This window comes from Anser anser (genome assembly GCF_964211835.1).
Source record: "Anser anser genome assembly, chromosome: 3".
Taxonomy (NCBI): Eukaryota; Metazoa; Chordata; class Aves; order Anseriformes; family Anatidae; genus Anser; species Anser anser.
The window spans coordinates 20045275-20070583 of NC_139722.1; the positions used below are offsets into that span (position 1 = coordinate 20045275).

Here is a 25309-nt window from a genome sequence, read left to right on the forward strand (position 1 = left end):
CACTAAGTTGCAGAGAACAAATTTTTTATCTGTTGAGATCTCTGTTCACTAAAGTAGTTTTTCCAGGGAGACAGTGCGTTATAAAAGTCTAGTAAATGTTTACTTCCATATTCTTTTATTAAACATATATGTTTATTTTTGTTTGCCTTCCATTTTGAGATGAGTGACCAAGGTATGTTCTAATCATGTTGAACTTTTACAGTATGCAGTGTTATGTTGCAACTCCTGTGTGCACTTACTGGTTGTTTTTTTTTTCCAAATTATCTATTAGTCGTCCTCGTTCTCCAAATGATTTGCTAGCCTTATTTCGATACCCAAGGGATCCATACACTGTTGAGCAAGCAAGAGCTGGGGAAATATTTGAAAGGACATTACAGCTTATTCAAGATCACGTACAGGATGGTCTAATGGTTGACCTGAATGGAACAAGTCAGTATTCTTTCCTTATTTTTCAGTGATGAAGTTTCTTAAGTCATTAATACTTCAAAAGAGATTGTCAGTATCTGGGTCCCAATTGTGGAACCCTTACATTGAAATCAGTGGAGTATGATTTCACAAAACTTTACGAGAAATATGTTTATGTTATTCAGTCCTTGGTTTGCACACTGCTACATTATGGTCAAGCTTGATTTGATTGAGCTCTCCTAGTAGAGTGCTTCTACTTTTCATCACGTTGACATGTTAGGGAAAAAGTCATGTTCAGATTCTTCTCCTGATCATATTTGGTATAATGGATTTGTCTAATGCATCCTGTTTGTTAACTGTGTGTTAATTCATTAGGATCATTATTTCATTGCAAACCTTCTCTGTTATGTATTAAGAATCAGTACTTTATTGCTATTTCTTTAAGTAAAATTTGGTATCATCATGCAGAAAAAAAAAGATGATAAGAAGGATTTATGTTCTTTGTGAAACAATGTTTCCACAAGTGCCCCAGTAGTATTCAAAGAATTATTTGCTACTCATTCTTTAAGTACTGTATCAAATTAAGCTAATTGTTTGCTTTAACTCTGATCTCATGTATTGAAAAACACATTTTTTTTGCTGGTTTTTAAAAACAGTGGAAGAATGCGGTATTTAGTATTTCTGCCTTTTAGGTATCGAACTCCCAAGTACAAATTCATGAAGTCCAGATGGAGCATATACAACTAGTGTGTGTAGATATGTGTGTGGAAATGCTTGAAACATAGGACTAAAGCATTTGGAAATAATGATGGAGTTTTAGGAGAGCTTTTGAGACTTGAAACATAGCCAAAAGTGACACTGAAAATCTAGAGGAAATATTTTTTTCTTATTATATTTCTTTTGATGTTTATAATTGAGTATTTATTGTAACTTCCGAAAACTTTAACTCTGACTGACCCTGAACTAGTCAAGTATTTATAAGACCAAAGACTGCAGGCTTTGTGGAGTACTGTAACATTTGATAGTAAAAGAAGCTTGTTACTCATTATTAGAACTGAGTAAATAATTTGTGATAAAGTTAACCACAAAAACTTACACTAAATTCTTTAAAGGTTTGTATTTTATAAGAGCATGTGATTGAATTTGCCTCTCTGATTAGATGGGTGTGCAAACATATCAAATATAATACTCACACAGTGCATTGTAACAGTAAAGATATGTAAAATCTGATGTGTGAGAATAACTTGACTGCTTTTCACTAGTATTTTTAATAGAGGAAATCAATCACCTAAGGCTTAAATCACCTTAAAAATTATCATTAAAGCATGCAAATACAAGGTAATGAACACAAAATCATCCAACTTTCTGTGATACTGTGAATTCTGTTCACAACCAAAGCTTACTTCTCAGCCCTACAAAATCTATAGAAATCTGGCTTTTAGAGAAACTTGAATAATAAAATAAATCTGTTTTCATTTAAACAGCCTAATATTCAGATTTTGGTACTCATATTTGTCCTTATTTGGTTTTATTTCAAAATGCAGGGCCCAATGAAAGGTGTTATTTAGCACTTTTGCATTGGGAACAGTTGAGAAATTTGACAATTTCCTATTCAGAGACTTTTATGTAAAATCTTGGACTATTGCAAGGAAAGACGATGGAGCCAAATTTTCTTCCACAGTGCCAGACAGTATAACAAGGGAAATGGCCACAAATTGCTGCTTGGGAGGTTCAGATTGGATGGTAGGAAACGCTTTCTCACCAGGAGGCCAGTGTAGCACTGGAGCTACTTATGCAGAAAGGCTGAGTAGTCTCAGTCTTTGGAAGTTTTCAAGACAGCTAGACAAGGTACAGCTGAGCTGGTCTGTTGCTAGAGACAGCCTTGTTTTGGCAAGAGCCATTGAATCTAACCTATAGATGAGATGTCACCTCCCACTTATATTTGAACTTGAAGCAATATATATGTCATAGTCCCAAAGGTGAATGGTATGGATCCCAGAGGAAATCTGTGTCAAGTGTTATGCAAACAATAATTTTCTTTACAGTGAACTGCTGAGTAACGTGAGTGCAGATTACTCCATACCACATGTCTAGGAGACCACTCATCTGTTTAGATAAATTGGTCATGATTTTTTTATGTGTTTTTTGTTCTTTCTTTTTTCATTTCTTGCAATTCTACAACTTTTTTTGTGATAAAGCAAAACAAAATAGCAATATACTCACTGAATTAGCAAGTCTCAAAAGAGAAAGTCTTGATATCTGTAGAAATGTTGCTGAGTTTTCAGAATGTTTTTACTGACATGGGGAAATTTTTCCGTTCTTTTCAGTATGAGGCTGTTATTTCTGAAAATATCGCTACTTTCTTTGGTGGCCAAATAAGAAATTAGTTCTTTTTGTGAATATTTTATAAAAGTTCTGCTTGAATTGTCATTTTACAAAATCACCTCCTGACCTAATAGTAGTTGTTGCTCAAATGACCTAATGCTCTAATATATGTATGTGATTATTCTTTTTTTTTTTTTTTTTTTTCCTGAACAGTAAGGGTATTAATCATGTGGAAAATACAGTATTATAAAGTAACTTTCCAAAGAAATGCATGATCTTTGGGGACCATGAGTCTACAAATCTTTGATTTTCTTTCTTCTTTCTTCTGGTTTCAGGTTATCACTATAATGACCTTGTATCCCCACAGTACTTGAATTTGATAGCTAATCTCTCAGGCTGTACAGCCCATCGACGAGTGAACAATTGCTCAGATATGTGCTTTCACCAGAAGTACAGGACACATGATGGAACATGCAACAACCTGCAGCATCCCATGTGGGGCGCTTCTCTGACAGCCTTTGAACGTCTGTTAAAATCAGTCTATGAAAATGGATTTAATTTGCCTCGGGGAATCGAACCCAGGAGGCTCTCTAATGGATATGCGCTCCCAATGCCTCGATTGGTTTCAACTACTCTGATTGGAACTGAAACTGTAACTCCTGATGACCAGTACACTCACATGCTCATGCAGTGGGGTCAGTTTCTTGATCATGACCTTGACCTCACCGTTGCTGCCCTAAGTGAGGCCAGGTTTTCAGATGGTCAGCATTGCAGTTCAGTTTGCACAAATGATCCTCCATGCTTTTCTATTATGATTCCACCAAATGATCCCAGAGTTAGAAATGGTGCACGCTGCATGTTTTTTGTACGCTCCAGTCCAGTTTGTGGAAGTGGCATGACATCTCTCTTGATGAATTCTGTGTACCCACGAGAACAGATCAACCAGCTGACTTCATATATTGATGCATCCAACGTGTATGGCAGTTCAGACCATGAAGCACTAGAAATCAGAGACTTGGCAAGTCAAAGGGGTCTTCTGAGACAGGGCATCGTACAAAGATCTGGCAAGCCCCTTCTTCCATTTGCTACTGGCCCACCAACAGAATGTATGAGGGATGAAAATGAGAGCCCAATTCCCTGCTTCTTAGCTGGTGATCAGCGTTCTAATGAACAGCTGGGTCTTACCAGTATCCACACCTTGTGGTTTAGAGAACACAACAGAATTGCCACAGAGCTACTGAAACTCAATCCACACTGGGATGGTGACACAATATATCATGAAACACGCAAAATTGTTGGTGCAGAAATGCAACACATAACATTTAGCCACTGGCTACCTAAGATCTTTGGAGAGGTAGGCATGAAGATGCTTGGCGAATATAAAGGTTATGATCCCAGTGTTAATTCTGGCATAACTAATGAGTTTGCAACTGCCGCTTTTAGGTTTGGTCACACACTCATTAATCCTTTTCTGTATCGACTGGATGAAAATTTTGAACCTATTCCACAAGGCCATCTACCTCTTCATAAGGCATTCTTCTCTCCATTTCGGATTGTAAATGAAGGAGGCATTGATCCACTTCTAAGGGGATTGTTTGGTGTTGCTGGTAAGATGCGTGTCCCATCACAATTACTCAATACAGAGTTAACAGAAAGACTCTTCTCCATGGCACGTACTGTGGCTTTAGATCTGGCAGCTATGAATATTCAGAGAGGCAGAGATCATGGAATTCCTCCCTACCATGATTTTAGAGTTTACTGTAATCTTTCTTCAGCTCAGACTTTTGAAGATCTGAAAAATGAAATTAAGAATCCTGAAATCAGGGAGAAACTTAGCAGGTGAGCCTGAGGTGAAGAAAAATAATCCATTATCTAAGTGTGTATGTGAAATTAGTAGCTAAATGTCTTATCTGGAAGAAAATATTTGTTAAGAAAATGGTAAAGAGATTTTTTTAAGAAACTTCCAACCATATCAGGAAATAGATGTGGAAAATTCCCACATGCAGTTAATTACTCCACTTCTAGATCTCAGTGAACAATATGAAGTTGCATGCATTCATGAAAGTATTGATTTGAAACAATTGTTTTTATAACTGCTGCTAAATATGAATGTTATTTTAAGGTGAGGTCATATTTAATGCCGATCTCATGCAAAGATTTACATGCTCAGTTCCATCCATTCCATACTAAACAAGAACTAAACTAAGACAGGAATATCAATTACTCTATTTTCACTGTATTTTCATGTGTACATCCTTCATCACAAGTAATCTGGTCTTCTTTAGAAGGATCAGTGTCTGAAACTAAGCCTTCAGCTACCTTCCATCTCTTGCTTATCTACACAAAATAAAAGAGAATGAGTCTTTGGTAGCGTAAAAGGAAAAGTGTTCAGAGGGGCAGGAAAGAGAAGCTATTGAAAAGGAACGTTATTAGGAATCAAAAGAAATCTACTGGGAAAAATGAAATTGTGGAGTAGACTTACAGTCCCCCATGCTATTACTCATGTACATGCAATGCACATTTCTGGATTTCTTGCAGTACACCATAGGTTCTTCACAAAATATGTAGCACTACCACTGTCATTTTTTATTGTGTGTTATTCATATATTTTCCCCTTAGTTTTATTACTTACTGTTGTTTTGTTTTTGTAAATGAATAATATTTGATACTAAATCTTCATGTTATTCTTTTTACAGGTTGTATGGTTCCCCACTGAACATAGACCTATTTCCTGCTTTAATGGTAGAAGACTTAGTTCCAGGGAGCCGACTGGGGCCAACTTTGATGTGTCTGTTAAGCACCCAGTTCAGGCGCATTCGGGATGGAGACAGGTAAATTGAAATACCATGGAAACCAAAAATAATTTTAAATAGAGGACGCTTAATAGGAGTTGCAATGTCTTGTTTCAAGATCAAACCACATTTCTTATTTTCATTGGAAAGGTGAAGAAATGAGGTTTAAAACTTTGTTACAATCTGTGATTAATTCATTTTTTAAATCTATTACTTTTTATGATGAATGTGTCTTACTGAGCTCCAAAAAACACCATAGCCAACATATGCTGATCAAGCATGGTTCTGGAAGCTAGAAGTTCATTCATGATTTTCCTGTTACCAGTTATTCAAGTCACTTAAGTTTCTGCAAAGTGGGTGTTACTTGTCTTTTATTAGTGTTTAATTATTTTATTTGCAGAGAAATTGGGATGGTTGAGACCCTTTCATCATCTCTGCTGCTAAGCTTAGGTTGAAAAAGTACTTTTCTGTGTAGGTGACCACACCATACATTTCAATAGAAGCAGTCTGTGCACTTAAAGTGCATTAAAAGCAGACAGGTTGTCCCCAAGTACACAATTGAATAATTGTTCTTAAATTACTTTACATGCAAATTATGAACAGTTTCTCATTGTGAGTTTCTATAGTACCAGGAATAAAAACAAATGAATACAAAAAAAAAAAAGCATTGCTTTTGTTACAGCAGCCAGAACTCCTCTGGGTAGATTCGGCATACACATTTGGAATTTGACAGTCAACATTTTGACATCATTTGTGACCTACAATCCTGTTTTTTACATGGCATGATGGTTGAAAGACTAATACTGATTAGTTCTGTCCTAGTTGAAAAAGAAATAGAGGATGAATTAGGAAATTAGATGTGATTTACATTATCTAATATTATTTGCTTTATCTTAGTTATAGAATTGCTACTTAATGTAGTATAAAGGCTTTTTTTATTTCTGTAGTCAATAGCAAAAGTCTTTTTGTATGCTTTATGTTTTTTTTTGTAAAAACAGCTTTCTTATATAAAATCTGTTTAAACATTAAGCTGTGAAACATAAAAATCTCGTGCCTGGAGGCAGAGAGAGTGAAAGTAGAAATATATGTAGTATGTGCTCCAGATTGCTGGTGACAAGTACCTATTTGTGTCACAACAGGATGATTTTGCTTTTTTGTGTGTCTGTGTGCATTTTTCCAGCAAAAAAATTCTCTCCCCTTCCCTGAAACAATATTTAGTAACTATAGGAAAACATTTAATATTTAGGAAATGGGACTCTGCTGTCCAAAGAATACAAATATTTTGAAGCAACCTGCCAGCAAATAGTAAAATATTATTAGACATAATGAAAGCATCTCTCACTTTGAAAAACCCTCACAATGGGCAGAGGATCAAAGCTGTCAGCACCATGCAAAACAAATGTTCCTGTGCAGGGAAAAGGAGTAATGTTTGAAGTGGGCCTAATTTCATGTCAAGATGGAGATTTCTTAATCTGTTTATCTGATCCTAGTGCTTGAAATTGCATTGGCTACTATCCAACACCTTATGAAAATGATACAATAAATTTCTGTAGTAAATTTAACAATCTCAGTTATCTTAATCTTAAAATATGTGTAGATTAGCCATTCTCTTATCTTCTCAGCAATTCTATATATATATTTTATATATATATATATATTTACCCATAGGAAAGTTGTCTGGAAAAAGAAATGTATGGTAATCTAAAACTACCCTAAAAGAACCTTGAACCTGGTAGTCTAGATGATGTCTAAATCTACCCATTTTAGATGTCTGAAGGTATCCAAGACATTAAAATGGAACAAGAAAATATGTCAAAGATTTTGTTGACAAATTGGGCCCTTTCACAGTTTCAGCCCAACACAAAGTGGGATTGAAGTGACACCAAGCACTTACCTTTAGGCATCTGGATCACACCTTCAGATACATTCCACTATGTGCTCATTATGGCCAAAGAACCAAGGAGCATGGGCTCAGGCTGATGCAAACCCAAAGAGTTATGTATGGCATCACCTTAAACATTGTATGTGTTTCTGGGCTCCACAGTATAAAAAAGATGTTAAGATACTTGAAAGCATCCAGATGAGGTCAACAAAACTGATAACAGGGCTGGAAGGCATGTCCTGTGAGGAGAGGCTGAGGACCCTGGGGTTGCCCAGTCTGGAGAAGAGGAGGCCGAGAGGCGGCCTCGCTGCTCCCTGCAGCTCCCTGAGGAGGGGACGCACAGAGGGAGGTGCCGGTCTCTGCTCCCTGGTCACCGATGACAGGACATGAGGGAATGGCACAGAGCTGTGCCAGAGGAGGATCAGACAGAGCGTTAGGAAAAATTTCCTTACACTGAGGGTGGTCAAACACTGGAAAAGGCTTCCTAGAGAGGTGGCTGATGCCTCAGGCCTGTCAGTGTTCAAGAGGCAATGCCCTCATTAATATGTTTTACCTTTTGGTTAGTCCTGAAGAAGTCAGACAGTGGACTAGATGATAGTTGAAGGTCCCTTCCAACTGAACTATTCTATTCTATTCTATTCTATTCTATTCTATTCTATTCTATTCTATTCTATTCTATTCTATTCTAATGTAAAGATATCTGGTAACGGGATCTATAGAATAATTAATTTAATTCTGAATACAGTATTGCAAAATCTGTGCATGTTTTGTATTTTTTTTTTCACTAGCAAACCTGTCTTTTCTGTGAGATTACAGGTTATGGTATGAGAACCCAGGTGTGTTCACGCCTGCTCAGCTCACTCAGATCAAGCAGACATCTCTTGCCAGAGTTTTGTGTGACAATGGTGACAACATAACCCGGGTACAACATGATGTCTTTAAGGTGGCTGAATTCCCACATGGATATAGCAGCTGTGAAGATATTCCTAAGCTGGATCTCAGGATGTGGCAAGATTGCTGTGAAGGTCAGTATACAGGTGGATTTTGGTGTATTAATGTATGCTTTGTTTGGTGTTTGTTCATTTTATTTTAAGAAGATATTTGATTCATGTTCACTTTTTGTTAAGATATATTGCATGGTTACAAACTCAGATTTGGAGCACATTACTATTTAACTTCCCAAGAGAAAAAAAAAAAAAAAGAGTGAGGAAGATTCTTATTTACTGAAGCGTCCTCTTTAAGGAGTTATCTATTCATCTGACATTCTACCCAGGGATGGATTCTCTCTTGTTGCTGATCAGCTTTCATGCTGAACAATCTCTTTGAGATAACCTTTTTATCTCCTGTAACTGCAAAGCCTTAAAGGAAAGAAGTGTAATAATGTTCCTTGCTTGCTAATAATGAAATAAGATACGAAACAGCTACCACCACCCTTGTTTAATGAGTGATCATTCATATATTAAATTACACATGGTAATCATAGATTTGAGCAGTGCATGTTGTAGATAACTGCTTTCGCATTTTCCTCTTTTTGTGGACAAACATTCCTGCTCATTGCCATCTTCTTCAACAGTTAGGACAGTGGGAAAACATTTTCTTCAGCAATAGGCTGAGTTTTCCCCAGAAACAGAGTTTACTTAGCACTGTTGTCATGTAGCAAAAGAAATCGAGAATCCCATGCTGCTTGGTAGCCAAAATATTGGCCTCTAACCCATGTTGCATACAGATTTTCAGAATGACCTCTCTTTAAGCATCGGCACATCAGATGTCACTGCATCTTTCACACGGTTAGAAGATCCCTTCCCAAGAGAATCTTCTGCATCACACAGATTTATGGAATGATTTGCAGTAGCATCAACAACAACATTCTTCAGAGGACAACGACATCTCTCTGTTGAGCTCTCCTTGACAGTATTATCTTCTCATGATGCAACTTAATTGTTATCTTCATGGCTGAAAAAGTAGATTCAGGAATTTCATAGAATATAATTATTTAGGTTGGAAAAGACCCTTAAGATCACTGAGTCCAACCATCAACCTAACAATACCAAGTTCACTGCTAAACCACATCTCTAAATGCCACATCTTTTAAGTACCTCCAGAGGTAGCAACTCCACCACCTTAATGGGCAGCCTGTTCTGATACCTAACCACCCTTTACATGAAGAAATTCTTCCTCATATCGAATCTAAACCTCCCCTGGTACAACTTGAGGCTGTTTTCCTCATATCATTTCTCATCTGAGAAAAGACTGACGACTTTGCTGCTTCCAACTCTTTTCAGGTAGTTGTAGAGAGCTATGAGGTCTCCACACAAGATGCTTTCTTCTGGAATAAACTAAGTTCCCTGAGCCCAGTTCCCTGATCTGCTCCTCATGTCTTGTTTTTTAGTCCCTTTACCAGCTTCATTGCTCTTCTTTGAATGCATTCCAGCAACTCAATATCTTTCTTGTAGTGAGTGAACCAAAACTGAACACAGTACTCAATGTGCAGTATCACCAGTGCCATATAGAAGGGGACAGTCACATCTCTAGTCCTTCTGACCACACTATTTCTGATGCAGACCAGAATGCTCTTGGCCTTCTTGGTCCCCTGGGCACACTGCTGGCTCTTGTTCAGCCAGCTGTTGAACAGCACCCCCAGGTCCTTTTCTGTCAGGCAGTATTCCAGCTGCCACTCTTCCCCAAGCCTATACCACTGCATGGGATTGTTATGACCTGTGTGCAACACCTGTCAGGAATTTTTCCATGGAACTCTGCTCATCTAGAAATTACCATCAAACAAATTGCTAACTGTAAAAAAAAAAAAAAAAACTTATTAAAGAGGATAATGGTATTATCTGTTGATGATTATTAGTATCTTAAAATTTACTTAGTAAAAACCTCACTTTCAATACCAGTAGTGCGTGGAAACACTGATGAGAGGTATCTGGATCTGAGACATTCTGATCTGAGATACTCATCTTTTCTTCTGGTGATTGTTTTGGATTTACTGCTGCTGAATGAGCTAGTGAAATTCAGTGAAAAGATGTGCATGGATGAAGAACCAGTGGATTGTACTTCTGAGAAAGCAGTCACACTCTTTTAGTAGTGTCTGTTTAATTCCTTTGGAAAAAATGTAATTATCCTGAGGAACAGAGCATCCATTGGTGACACATCTCAGAATTTAAGAATTTTACAGTTTAACTGTAAATTGTAAACTGATGGAGGATGTCCCTTCAACCTAGTACAGACACAGTTACTAATGAAGAATTGTTCTATTATGTCTTTACCGTGACAATAAACTCAAGTGTCATTAAAAGTGTAAAACAAACAAACAAACAAAAAGAGAGATTTACTGCTCAAAGATGTTGCATAGTTTAGCTTTTAAACTGATGATTGTCCAGTACTGTTTCTTTGAATTTATTACTATTGTTTGTTTATTTAGAAGAAAAAAATATATAAACCATATTCATTTTCCACATTTAAAATACTACTCATTTTATAATTAAAATTCTTCTAGAGTTTACTGAGTTAAAAAGTAGAATACAGAATACTATATCATTGCACTTTATGTATGTTTAATAAGCGACCCATATGTTCAGCTGTTTTAGTTTGGTTAAAAAACACATCTGTTTTTGTTATCCTTCCTGTTTTGTTAAAGTCAAAATACTTTTCCACATGAAGAATAGAAGAACTTCTTAGTTACAAAAAGCTACTTCTTAGATTTCTTGAGTAAAGCCAGTGTTTGTTTCTTATAAAGCAGAACATTATTCCTTTTTATAATAACAATACCAGATTACCTTTACATTTCAGTTAACAAATCATACAACAGAATTACTAGTTTATGGTGTGGAAAAAAAACCATGAATTCCACTGAAGTACACAAGACCTTCTTCTGGTTTCCTTCACTTTCTATCTTTCTTTATATTGTTGGAAATAGATCTATATTGTTGGAGACAGAAGTTACTGAAGAATTATTGCAGCTCTTTGTTTCAGCAAAGAGCATCCAAACTTCAGATTTTCCAAAGAAGCACTTTTGGTGCTTTATTTCAGGCTTAGCGCAAAAAGGACTTTTTAAAAAAGTACTCGGTATAGTTTCTGTGATTACTGTTACTGACTTTTTATTTCCACTTTTTAATCTCTTCACTCAAAGATGAGCATATTATTCTGAACATGACAAATGTTTCTGAGATGAATTATGTGAGAATAAAAAAAGAAGGCTGGAGATTACGTGCAAACAGATAGTAGCTCAAATGGAAACATGGTTTTACTCCAAATATGTAAAGTGGAAATGTTTTCCATTGTGAGTCTTTAAAAGTTTTGCACAGTTTTTATAAATCAAAATGAAAAATATCTTTAATCTTTTGTTTTATGTCAAATAATAACCCAGTAGGAAATGATTCATTCAAGGCACAATTTATCCCCCTAAGCATAAACTGGTTTATGAAGACAATTTTCCTTAACAGTTTGTCAGTTAGCAACCAACATATCTTCTGAATCAGATAATGTTCTTTTTGGATTAATTCTGGAAAACACTGTTATAGAAATTAGGATTAAACATATTTAAATCCCACCGGTTCAGACACATACTTCCTCTGAGTCCATTTATATGTGGTCTTCCAGTGGGATAGACCTAAATTTATGGATTCTTGCATTTTAAGACCAGACCACGAATTATGTCATAGTTTATGTTTGTATTGACCACATTAATCTCTTTAATTAAGCATGGCTTTCAGAAAGGCATCAACTATTTGTTTTAACTATTGTGCTTTATTCCAAGCTACAGCTTGTCTGACTTTTACTTCTAGTATTATATCTTATTATGTTCTTATTATGCCCTTTTGTCTTCAATGAAAATACCAAGTAACACTGGGCTAGGCACTAAATGTTGTGGAAGACTTTACAAATTTCAAAATGTTAACAGCAGTCTCGGGGTGAGACTGCAAGTTCTTCTGCAACATTGAAAATTGTTTACCAAGAGATCTTCAAAATATCAAAATGCGGTTCATGCCTGGGCATATTTTCTTTTCACACAGATCTTACATTTAAATGTACATTTAAAGACAGTGTCTATTAGCCTCAGAAAACTTCTAAGTATATCAGACTACTAAAACGAAGTTCCATGGTCTGAGATTTAAAGACCTTTTAAGACCATTTAAAAACCGTATTTTTTCTTTGAACTGAATTTTGTTTATTATAGTCCATTATATCTGCATGATAACACATTTTATTAAGAGAATCAATGTATATATATATATATTAATATTTCATCCAAATCAATAAAATTATTTTTTCTGCCTATGTTGAGTAACATACAGTTCTACAGTTCTGTTCTCTGACAGTACTGCATCTTTGCTAGCAGGATTTTCATGCCAGTAGTTTCTGTAGCTAGTGAAAAGCAAGGGGAAGCAGCAGGCTGACATTTATTCCATTTAAACATTCCTGAACCCCAGAGATAAGACCCCAGTCTCTTGAAGTCTGCTGCAGGCAGTAGAGAAAGAGGTGTTTCTACAGGACAATTCAGGCTGCAATCTCCTTTTACTTTGCCTTTGTCTATGTCCATTGACTGTAAAAGAAGCATTTGTAGGAAAGCATCTTAATGTAGGTGTCTCAGTGATTTGTAACAAAACAAGGCAGACCGAGTCTCTTTATTTGTGAACTATCTTTCTCAGACACTCATACCATCACAGTCTTATGTGCAGGTCAGTTCTTGGGGTCCATTACTTCACAAATTTCTATTTAGTCCATGTATTATCTGTCTGTCTGAATCCACCTTTTCTGACTGTTCTTTGTAGTCCAAAGATATGTGGTTTTAATCTGCATAACTTTCTAAATAGTCCTGTTTAATTTTTCTTCTGAGAAGATTGTATTTGCCTTGCCTTGTTTTTTTGTTTTGTTTTGTTTTAAGAACCTAAGGCTCTCCTTTATTTTCCTGTTCATTTTTTGTAAAGAAAATGAATTGGACTGGTTATAGCTAATTTGGGCAAATTTTAGGTAGACTGAAAAGAAAAGCAGAACTTTAGGCTGATTTTTAGGCTGATTTTTCTCAGTTGCCAGTACCGATAAGGTGTTAATATACATATATAATACATATATATATACACACATAAACTTCTTGTTTAAGTCTTTCTGAAAGCTAAAGCATTTTATCCTGCAACTCTCAGCAATAACAATTTTCTCCCTTATTCCTCTGAAACTGAAACCAATAACTAGATTAGTTCATTTGGCAAGTTGACACTTTTAAGTCCTTAAAAAGTGCAGAAATGTCAGGTCTGGGTACAACTTCAGTTGCCCCTGAACATATGTTTCTCATATTTATCAGTGTAAGGCGCTAAAACTTTCCCAGGATTTTGGTGCTTTGATTGTAAACACCAGTTTAGGATTAGAAATAAAGAATAGGCCATTGTGCTTTTGTACCAAAGAAAAATCTAGAGAAGACCTTAGCAGCGATTAAAGAAAAGAGATTTTTTTTTTTTTTTCAGAAATGACTTCCAAAAGAAGCTAAAATTTCTATGGCATTCAGGAAAATTTTAAGCAACAGATTGCTTTAAGAAAAAAATTCTTCTGACCAAAACTAGTTCTTTCTCCAGTGACCCTTCAGAGTGACCCTTTTCTCATCACACTAAATATAGAAGTATCTAGGGGTAATCAAAAATGTCTTCATGGCAAGTATCTTACAGACACAGCAGTCTGTTCCCATCTGAAAGAGCTTAGTTTCTGAGTGAGCAGCAAGACGTTTATGTGAGAAGCAGCAGAACACACAAGAAGAATGAACAATATGTTGGCAGCCAATATCATGTAGTTCTTTAGTGCTGCATTTATTATAGGAGGAAGGGAATAAATTTAATCAAGGAGGGAACAAGCTGCAAGGAAGGAAAATGGAAGGAGAACTGAGTGGATAAACTGTTCAAGAATGATTTGCAGGTACTGCCTTCGAATTGAAAATTAATCAGGGCTTTTTTCGTCGGTCTTACTTTTTCCCCGTCTTCATTAATATCAAACCATGAACAAACTGTTTTGTTTTTTTTTTTTTGTTTTTGTTTTTTTTTTAAAAGTAACAGATGATAAGTCTTACTTAAATAGAAGTCAAAAACAATAAAAATAGCCCAAGATACATATTTTCATATAAGCACAGAGCAACCAATATATTATTTGTTTAATTTACATGGGACAAGAACTTTACATTCGTTTTTCATGTTGCTCAGTTCAACAGTGTTTTGAGACTCTTGACTTGAAACTTGTGCAATGATTTTTGTTAATACTTTTAAGTATTTGGTGTAGATACCGCTAAATTCCAAAAGAATATTTGCGAAGATTTTACTGCCTTTTTGAATAAACTTGTTCTGCTGCATGTTAAGAGAAACATCAGAGAAAATATCTTCTTCCCCTATTCAGTTGCTTTCATTGCTCATTCTGTTAATACCAGACTTAACTGGGATAATATATCCTGTTATTCAGCTTTCCATTCTGTTATGTTAGCAGACTCTTTGCTTCTAATAGTTGAACATGCTGTTGGTTTGTGCAACACCCTGGCCCATGATGACTTTTTGTTTTTAAAGCTTCTGCAAACAGAAATAAGAAAACTTCTATTTTCTAATTCTCTCCTCTCCAAAGTGCTGTTCCATTTTTTTTAATGGGAATCCTTTCAAATACTCAATGTTTTTGGAAGGCTAAATAATAACTGGAAAGACATACTTCATCCTGTGAAGTCATCCTCTTTGGATCTTAGGAGAAAATTTCTGTTATAATTGTTCTCAGGCTTGAGACTTCTACTCTACCAAATAAAGTGTTTTAGTTCTTAGTGACTGGTGATACCTTCGAATCTCTTAACTTTGTACATAGTGCAAATGTTCTCCAGGGTTTAATTAAATATTCTCTTTCAAATGCCAAATATAACAAACCTGGAATAGATGAGAAAGCAACAGGCGTTTTTTTCTATTATTGTTTTCCTCCATATGTAACTATCTCATTCCAAAAGAAGAAAATAATTAAAAGCCAAGAGAGTGGAAATTTTGGATATGAAAAGGATGGTTAAAGTAGCAGTGATATATTTGTGAAAAATAAATAAAAAATTGCTTTGTTTCATAGCAAAAAAGCTGGTCTGTGGATAATAAAATTTTCTACTTCCAGCTGACTTAAGTATTGCATCCCTCAGAGATATTCAGTTGCCTTCAAGCTGATTCCATAGGGATATACGTTTGCCAATTCAGAAGATACTGTGAAAATATATTAACTGGTGATAGTATGGCTTGTAATGTTTAATTTCTTGCTTAATTTCAGACTGTAGAACTAGAGGACAGTTTAATGCATTTTCATATCACTTTCGGGGAAGACGTTCTCTTGACTACAGCTTTCAAGAGGACAAGCCCTTGAAGAAAATGAAGATGTCCAAAACAGTAAGGTGAGAGGGTTTCTTTTGTTTTGTTTTGTCTTTAAAGTAAGAGAAAGCATTTGTTTTCAAAATGGAATGAAACTGAAGGATTTCTTTGTAAGTGCATACCGCTTTTTCTCCAGTCTCTGCTTTCTTCAGTTTATCATTGATGTATTTCATTCTGACACTTCTGCATAGCCACTAACAGTAAATCAGTTTCTTTTCAAGCTCAAAATTGTGTAAGTCTCTTTGTGTGTGACACAGTATAGTTCTTCTTCCTGTGCTTTACAGGAAAAACAGCCAGTAGTAAAGTGTAATTTGGGGGATTTGGAATCCCACAGCCCTGCTGTGCCTGCAGAAACCAAACTAAATTGCTTCCTTTTCTGCTCAGAGCTGCCAGGTCCTCCTGTAGAAGTAAGAGGAAACCAAGTGTTGATAACACTAACATAAAAATTTATTATGATAGGGGAGATTGCTTCTAGTACCTCAAAGCAGGAGTGGAGGGCGGGGTGCTGCAGAGAGACAATGCTGTTTATAGCTCTATAGTCCTCAAAATACTCTAGCAAGGAAGTAAACCACAGTGTCACAAATAATCTACATAGTGTCCCTGCAGTTTCCAAGGAACCAAAAGTTATCTTTGAATTAGTGTGATGAAATGAGTTCTACTTGGACACTTTATAAAGAATATAAATGGAGATCCTTCACTCTCTTATTTAACTGAACATTCTTCATTGTTTCCATATATACATGTTCTTTTAGCAAATAAAATTATCTGCTTGACTGAGAAGAACATTGGTTCATATTCAGAGTCTACCCACTCAAGGCAAGGAAAGTATCTGGACAGATATTTAGAAAGTTATGTTTATTTCAGCAATTTCAAATATTCAAGTGAATGTACTGAAGATACACCAGCATTATATTTCTCCTAATTGGTAGGAAGCTGTCCTGAAGAAACAGAGCCTTTAGATGTTAAGGGTAAAAGGTTTCTAATCTTAAACAAGACAAGGCAGTAGCTAAGTCTAAGCTTACTTAGAAACAATAGAAAAAGAAAAGAAAGGGTCATTGGAAGGAATCCTTGAATGAGGATGTTTCATGTGGTTATGCAAGTGAACAGTTAGAAGCCATTGAATTTACAAATTAAAGTAATTCATTTTTAAAAGAAATTAGTCTCATAATTATAAAGCTGCAGAAGGGTTAAATTGCATAAAAATGTAAGCAAGAAAATATAAACGTATCTGAGAAACAGCTTGTTTTTGTTAACATGCTGTTAACTTTTTCAGAAATGAAGCTTAAAGATCTACAACAGTCAAAGTACTGATTAGGACTACAAAATTGTAAATTTACAATAATTTATTTAAACCATATATAAAGCTAGAGCAACAACATTTTTTTAACATTCTTGTCAATTCTTATGCTCATTGTATTTAAATTACATTTCTGGTGAGATCTTTTTTTCTTTTTTCCTCATTTTCAATAACATAAGCAGGTGGAGAAGATTAAACATTTAGTTACAAAATAGCAGCTGGTTTACTCGAATTTTGGCATGTTATGTTGTTTTGAGTTCTTTTTCTTTAATTTAGATGAAAAACTATGGGAAACTAAGTAGCTTGAACACCTGCCAATAAGTGCAGTTTTAATTTATACGGGAAGATAAATCATGAGTCCTAATATAAAAAAGAGTACTTTGCCTGTTCATTCTTTGGGTATCCCTTAGCTCTGGGGAAGACATGCTAACAGAATAGGAATGCTTGTATGGACTCAGAGATCTTAATGTAATAAGTGTAATTAGTGTTTTCCTGGTTTTGAATACATTTGTTTTTTAAGTCTTGCCAAATAATATATTATATATTACAGACAGTTACTTTCATAACTGTATACATTTTTCCCATCAACAGAGTGAATCAAGTAACACAAGTTAGTGTTGTATGACACTTACCAGGAAAGTGCTAGAAAGTGCTATAGTCAGAGTACTCTAGACTTTGTCTATGACAAACAGCATTCATTTCAAACATTAATTAAATTGGACACAGGAATGTGTCTATATTTAAAAGCACTTTTTCTCATTTGTTTATAAAAACCAACTTCTTTTTTATTTTTATTTTTATTTTTATTTCTTTAAATACATTGTTTGCTAATGAGTAAGTAGAGGAGAAAACTATGGATCTTAATATGAAAGATGAATTTCATGTTTTGAAGTAACACTTTTTAAAGCTCTTTCAGTTTAGTCTGCTTTCCTATTTAAGGCTCAAGAGATTCCAGGGCTATTTTCCCAATGATTTTAAGGTGATGCTCTACAGTGTCACAGATGACAACTTTGTGTTTCCCCATGCATTGTATATATACATTATTCTTCTCAGCAGAAGAAATTCACTGTCACTAGTGACCTCAACAGTAATTCATAACTCACCTGACCTGAGGCTGTCTTCAGCACTAGTGGGTCTGGTGTACTGTTGTGGCTTACTGGTGTTCAGTGTGGCCAACTGCCTACACTTGTTGGTTCCTCTGATTTACATTTGTGCTAAGTGTTCTAAAATATCTAGACAAATAAAAATGAGCTAGGTGAATATCCTGACATGGCATCGATTTCTTGCAGTTCTATGAAACAGAGTAAATATTTTCGTAATGCCACCTCAGCATCTGATGAAAATGCAAACATGCCCATAGTGAATGACTTCAAAGAATTTGTTTTGGAAATGCAAAAAACTATTTCAAGCCTCAGAAACCAGGTAAGGTGCTATACTGAATATTTTCTAATTCTAGATTTAATTTATAATGTTCTCCTAACATCACTTGTCTTATGTTTTTAATATTTAGACATCCACTGCAGCCAAAAACCACCACATAGTATCTCAAACAAAACACAACACAGAACATGGTGTGTTATTATTCTTTATTTCTATATTCTTCTGAAATCATATCAAAATATTCTTTGATCTATTCTATAGAACTTTTTGACTTTTGAACCTGAAGCTTTCTGTAACCATTGTATTCTAAACATGAGATTAGTCTTGCTCTAAAAATTTGCCTGTGTAGTTGAAAAAAATCTTTTTTTCTTATCTGAAATGCATAGAATCTAAGTAAAACTATGATTAAAATGTAGAGTCCATAAGAAATCATATGCCAGATTGCCATGAACATAGTTAAAATATAGATCACTTACTTTTACGATGCAGCATAGCCTCCTTATTCAGAATAACTCAGACATAATGACTCAATATCAAAATAATATCAGAACTTGGTTTCAAAAATGTATACTGTATAGGACAAATAAATCCAAAATAGGCCAAAGATTTTGCCTAGAAAATTAAGTTCCAGCTTTTCAATGTTATTTATAAATACACATTGTGTATTTATTTACATAGCAGATTGCTTCCATCTTTGATGGCATTATTTAATCATTGTTACACTCATCATCAATGAGCGCTTTGACAGTGGAAATGCTTTGGTAGGCCAAGTTAAGTCTTACTACATTTCAGTCTGTTTTTCTGTCCTTTTTGGATGTCAAAAAGACCAAGGGATTTTTAAAGATGGTTCCTTTACTGTTCCCAAGCGGCACACAACCAGCAAGCTATAACCCCTATTTTTCATCATTAAGAAAAAAAAAAAAAAACAGTCAAAGATCCAAGATAACTTTTTTAATTAAGGTTATGGTTTTTTTTAACCTCCTTTTCATTCAGACTTTTTGGAAAGTTTATATTTGCCTTAGTATATATATATGTCAGATGTAGTTTGCTTGTCTTTGTATGTTCAAGATGTATATTCCAATGGTAGGAAAGATGTATCCTTTGTTAGTTTTCCTTTGAAAGGCTGTTTACATATTCATTACACATTTCCAGGTTTTTAGCATTATGCAAACTAGATAGAAGAAAAACGTATCATGGATGGCATAGCATAAGAGAGAAGACAGAATAAGTTGCACGAATAAAAACTTTGCTTTTATTCAATTTTTTTTAATACTTATAGATAAAAAAACTTGAATCACGCCTCAGTAAAACCGATTGCACTGATGAAAAGGGTAAATCATATTCCAGCAATGAAACCTGGAAAAGGGACCCTTGTACTGTGTGTGAATGCAAAGTAAGTATGTGGAAATCCATTTTGAGATAGAAATCATATTTGATTCTGTTTCTAAATCAGTATTTTCAGTTTTGTGTTTGGTAATTACTGGGTAATAGTTTCTAATTATCTTTTAAGGATCTTCAGTTATTTGGTGCAAAAAAAAGATTCTGTTCACATATCCCTGCCCATGACAATGTTTTTTAATCCACCTCTTGTTTCCCTGTATTATATTTCCATTTTTATGGATGGTACTGGCAAAATTAGCTACAAAATTAATTGGACTTCTTGAAAAAGTCTATTAAAATCCTTGAAAATCAATAAAAGCATATCTAGCTTATTGCTAAATTTTCATTTTCTTTTATTATGGTAGCATTTTAGAAAATGTAGTCAAAGAAATATGGGGGTACTTGGCATCCCAGTTTCATGCCTGAATGTTAAATAAGATGACATACTGTTCAGGTATAATACAGAATGTATTATAAGGCATAATAAGAAGGTATAATACAAAGAGCCTTCTCAATATCAATTGATACTGAAATAAACTATGTGAAGGTTTTTTTAATAACCAGAATCTTAGAGAGGATGAATGAAAACACATGGTTCAATAATGGGAAAAAGATATTTCTTGTTTGGAAAATGTATCTAAATATGGTCTGGTTTTGTTCCTTGTTTTCCTGACACAGGTTGGTCAGATTACCTGTTTTGTGGAGTCATGCCCGCCAGCTGACTGCGAAGCTCCTGTGAAGATTAAAGGAGATTGTTGTCCAGTCTGCTTAAAAGAAAATATTAATAAAAAGAAGCCATAAGTCTTCTTTTTTTTTTAGATTTTAGGGTGCATACTCTTCAGATCGTATCAATGCCTGCTGATGGCAAAAACAGGTAACTACAGGCTTAAAACAGCAAGAAATCAAGATTACAACATTCTAATGGTGCTGTAACAGTATAACGTAATGTATCATTGTATTTTCTGCCCATGAAGGTAATCACAATGCAAAAAATAATGAAAGGGAATCTAGCAAACAGGTCAAAGTTAATTGTATGTTAAGCTTCTCAGGTTAGACAAACTAAAAACTGGTGCTACTTTAAGAGAACACTGTCAGGTAGTTTTAGGTATCCAAAATGGCTGGGCTTCAGACTTAGGCTAAAATGAACACTTTTTTCCCCATCTGTGATTAGTAATGTTGAAAGTTCCATTTTCAGTTTCAGTCTGACTTGAAATTTAGCTCTTTATTATTACTTAGTAAATGACAGGAAAACAAAAGGTCACTCACTGTGCCCAAACGAATGCAATAGAGGACCAGTTTCTGCAAACCACATACGCATGGAAATGCTGTTGAATCACACTATCGCTTCTACGTATGGACCACCAAGAAAGTAAAGAAAAACAGTGCACCTTTCAACATCCTCTTGTTAATTCACTGAGCAAAATTATTCAATATTTTCAAACTAGAAAGGCTGGAATTACTAGAGAAACATGAGTAAATGTAATTGGAAGATAGAAAAAGCAATTGAATGTATATTGCAGGTATAATTGACAGTGTTCCTCATTTTAGGAAAACACACATGGCAGAGTAGCATTTGATCTTAACATGAACATAATCTTTTTTGTCGAAACATATGTAATTGCTTGGCAACTTATTTTTGTTTCATCTATTTTAAATCATTGTAACATGACCATCCAGTCCAGTTTTTAAGCATGCTTCTCTTAATCTCAGATCAGCTCACATATATGTATGGCTCTGTTTTGAGAATGTGAAACCACGTCACATGCCATTTTATATACAAAGATACCTACTGACTTACTGTGCATATTGTCAATAGACATATGTTCCTGATTATATTGTGGCACTGTTTGTTGGAAAAAAAAAAAAAAAGAAAAAAAAATAATCTAAATCAAACATCATGATTAATTGTGGATTGACTACTTTTTCTGACAAGGTATTTGATTTTTTTTTGTTGTTGTTCAATTTCATCTAATGCATATATATTTTTACCTCGTATTTTTATCATTCATGTTAAAAATGGTCTGCCAATGGACTTTAGTTCCCATTTAATAAATGTTTAACATAATAGAGTATATGTCTACACTAGCATTTCAAAGTTGTATACTTTTTAGAATACAAACTGCATATTTTTGACCAGGAATTATATATTATATTCAGTGAAGGACAACTATCATACCTCATTTTACAGTTTTTTTTGTTTGTTTGTTTGTTTTTTGTTTATTCAGAATTGATTCTCTCCCTAATTACTTAATATTTTAGAATTTATGGCTCTGTCCTTAATTCCCAAGTTAGGATTAACATGAACCAAGCTCTTCTTTAGTTTTTCACTGACTTCTGAATTTGTTGTTCAAATTGAGGGAGCAGAGATCTGGAATCAAAGAACTCCGCACAAAATTTAACATTCTCATCTTAAACGCTTCAGATTATGCAAACAAACTGAATACTTAATTATTGCATGGTAAATCAAATACCTGTCTAATAACTAACCTTGCACAACAAAATAAGTTCCACTATTATATTTTGGCACATAATTTCTCTGATTACTAACATTAATAATTTCAAGTTTGATAATCAGATACCATGACACACATTCAAACTTTGGTGTATCTTTAAAGCTTGCTACAGAAAATCATTTCATACTATAGTAAGAGCAATATGTACATGTGAGTGGTGTGTTAAAGATGTGTGGTAGAAGGTACACGGAACTGCAATTTATATTTTTTAGAATATTTTAATTGATTTTATATACAGTGTTTTGACTTATGTAATTTTCTATTTTAATACTATAAGAAATTGTATGTGGCGAGCATGTTTGAGTATCATATGGTTTCTAGAGGCTGTCATTCCTGTATTTCTTTGATACTCTGGTATTTTGTTGACTTTTGCTGAGAGTCCAAACCACATGTCTCGTCCTGTAAGTCCAACTCAGATGGAACTCCCATTGACCTATAGCAGGAATTCCTCAAAGAGGAAGGATTGCGGAGCTGAACCAAATATAATTTAACCGTCTAAACAGATATATAAATCAGTAATACATCCAGCTGGTTACTACTTACATTCTTTTATTCCAATTTTATATTAAAAAAACTTTCTCAAAATTTCCACTTATTGGAGAAAAGAGTTTCCATTTATACATTATAAAATAGTAACATATATCCGATTGTTCATTTTCTTCAGCCTCCAGAATAAAGAGGGAGGTTTTCTTCGATGTTCACTGTTTATTCATATGGTATATAAAATGGGCTTAGGAGTCTGGATATGCTTAAATAAGTGTAATTTTGAGTTATTTTCCGCTGTCCATCTGATTATAAACCATTCAGGAAAAACAAGTCTTTATGCACAGTTTAAAGTGTAATCAGTCATGGATTGTGCTTGTTTTATTGTCATGTCGCAGAATCAGCATTAATTTTAACATTTCTGAAACAGTGGCCAATGGCTAGATGACCATTTCCTCAGTATCCACTGTGAGAATATTGCTGTAATATGTTGCAAATTTTACATATTTATTTTCTTTTTTTAATGTTACCTAAAGCAAAGTCTTTGTTGTTTTTATTTTAATCAGTAAATTTACCAAAGAACTGTTTGCACTGTATAATGAATGCTTTTCAGTTAAAATAAAATGGGCCACATTTCCAAGTAAACACGATTTCTTCTTGATAGATATATTGTTTAGATTAATTGCTGAAGATTCCAGTATGAAGATTTTATTCAAAGAACTATACCACTTCTCTTATGCAGGGTAGTCATGACTCCATTTCTGAGAACTAAAGAATGAGCTAATGAATTATGTAGATAGATTCTTTAACATTATGACATATCTATTCACTGTTCTAATCTAGGTGATGGGAAAAAATGCATGTAGGGTCACAAAAGAATATTTAAATGCACTCTTATTTCTTAGTATAAGTTTATTTGAAAATGTTCTTAGTGTTGGACATTTTTCCCAAAAAATTTGGCCGAGAGGTGAAATATCTCTTGATGGAAATGACATAATACTTGCATACAGCCTGGTCTTACACAGTTTCTTTACTTTCCTTGGCTCTTCAGATAGATCCAGTCCTGAATTGCCTTGCCATGCATTTGATTCCACATTTGTTCTTTATTGACATCATTCCACAAGTACAGGAATACAGGTTCATGGAATCCCTTGTCTGTAGTTGACTACTTCTAGACTTCTGAGACTGTAGACAATGTATGAAGAAGTCCCACCTTGTATCTGCTCCATTCTGTGCCTTTTTATGTTTTGCTCTGAAACAAAGCAAACAGGACTGTCACCTTCCTGGTGATAATCCAAGGAAAGCAATGACAGAGCAAGATTAGGATGCTGAGAGGGTAAAGACAGTCATTGAAACACATGTGCTTGGTGCAGCTCTGAAATTAGTCTCCTGTACAAGAGATTATTCTTTTTAGTCATTAGAATAAAATTCTTGATCTGCTACTGATATATTTTGAGAAAGATTCAGAGATTTGAATACTCTGAGTAAATTCACTTTATTCCCTTTGGTTGAATTCACCTAAGAATCATTTGGTTGCAGTATGATTGAAGTTTTCATTACAGGGAATGACCTCCCACACTCAGTAACTTTGTTTTGTAAAACAAAAATGTTCTGCTGCCATACTGCAAGTTGTTATATGATCAAAAATTTTTTTCCTTGTGTTTTCTTTTTGATCCCCCTGTAGCATTTGCCAAATCAGTAATCTTCACAGTGAGAGTTTTAGACATTCAGGGGCTGTTCCTTGGCTTTGCGTTGGAAATTAAAATGAGGTATCAAAAGCTGGTATATTTGAGTAGTTTTATCAAAACTTACATATTATTGTATTGTACTTTTCTGGAAATAGATTAGGCATTGTGCATATACAGTATAGTACAATTAGAAAATTACCATCAGAAAGAAAGACTACTACTTTCTCATGGTCTCTCTCATCTACAATGTGGGGTTCAGCTTAGTATATTTTTGAATTCACTACACTGATTTTTATTATGTACAAGAAAAATGAGACCTGGTATGTGACAAAAAGCTTGTTAGATGGAGTACGTGAACAACAAATAACAATATGACCATACCTCTAACACTGAAAGATTGTGAGTTTGTGTTAGGTTCCCAGTGGAAAGCAACAATGTTATACATAATAAAACTAACGAGAAACAGTAAATTAGTAAACATGTTACTAGATTTTAGATTACTAGATACTAATATTGCTGCAATCAGCTTTGCATTATGATGTACCTAAAGAGGAGATTGTACTGAGTGATGAAAAGGCAGCACTGTTGTCTGCTAATACCATATTTTAAAGCAGACAACCTAGCAATATTAAGCTTTTATCTTACAATTATCCTGGCTGCCTAGTTCCATGCTATGGTTGCTTTTCTTTCCTGTTTTCACTCTTTGCCTGCTGTGACATAGCAAGGAAACCTTTCCACCTCCAACGTAGTTTTCCTTCTGTTTTCTGCCCAACATATTTGCTATCCACCTCAGTGTTATAAATGGTC

The 25309-nt window shown here is 34.6% G+C and overlaps 1 protein-coding gene across 2 annotated transcripts in view; it reads left to right on the forward strand.

Moving 5' to 3' along the window:
- PXDN (peroxidasin) overlaps nt 1-23459 on the forward strand; it is an 80707-nt gene extending 57248 nt beyond the window's left edge. For both annotated transcript variants that reach the window (XM_083829896.1, XM_083829897.1), the window contains 8 exons: nt 272-429; nt 3066-4569; nt 5427-5561; nt 8221-8429; nt 15664-15784; nt 18348-18480; nt 19718-19831; nt 20497-23459. In XM_083829896.1, the coding sequence (XP_083686022.1) occupies nt 272-429; nt 3066-4569; nt 5427-5561; nt 8221-8429; nt 15664-15784; nt 18348-18480; nt 19718-19831; nt 20497-20619 (2497 nt within the window). In that variant the 3' untranslated portion in view covers nt 20620-23459. The remainder of the gene's footprint in view (nt 1-271; nt 430-3065; nt 4570-5426; nt 5562-8220; nt 8430-15663; nt 15785-18347; nt 18481-19717; nt 19832-20496) is intronic.
- The last annotated feature ends 1850 nt before the right edge of the window (nt 23460-25309 follow it).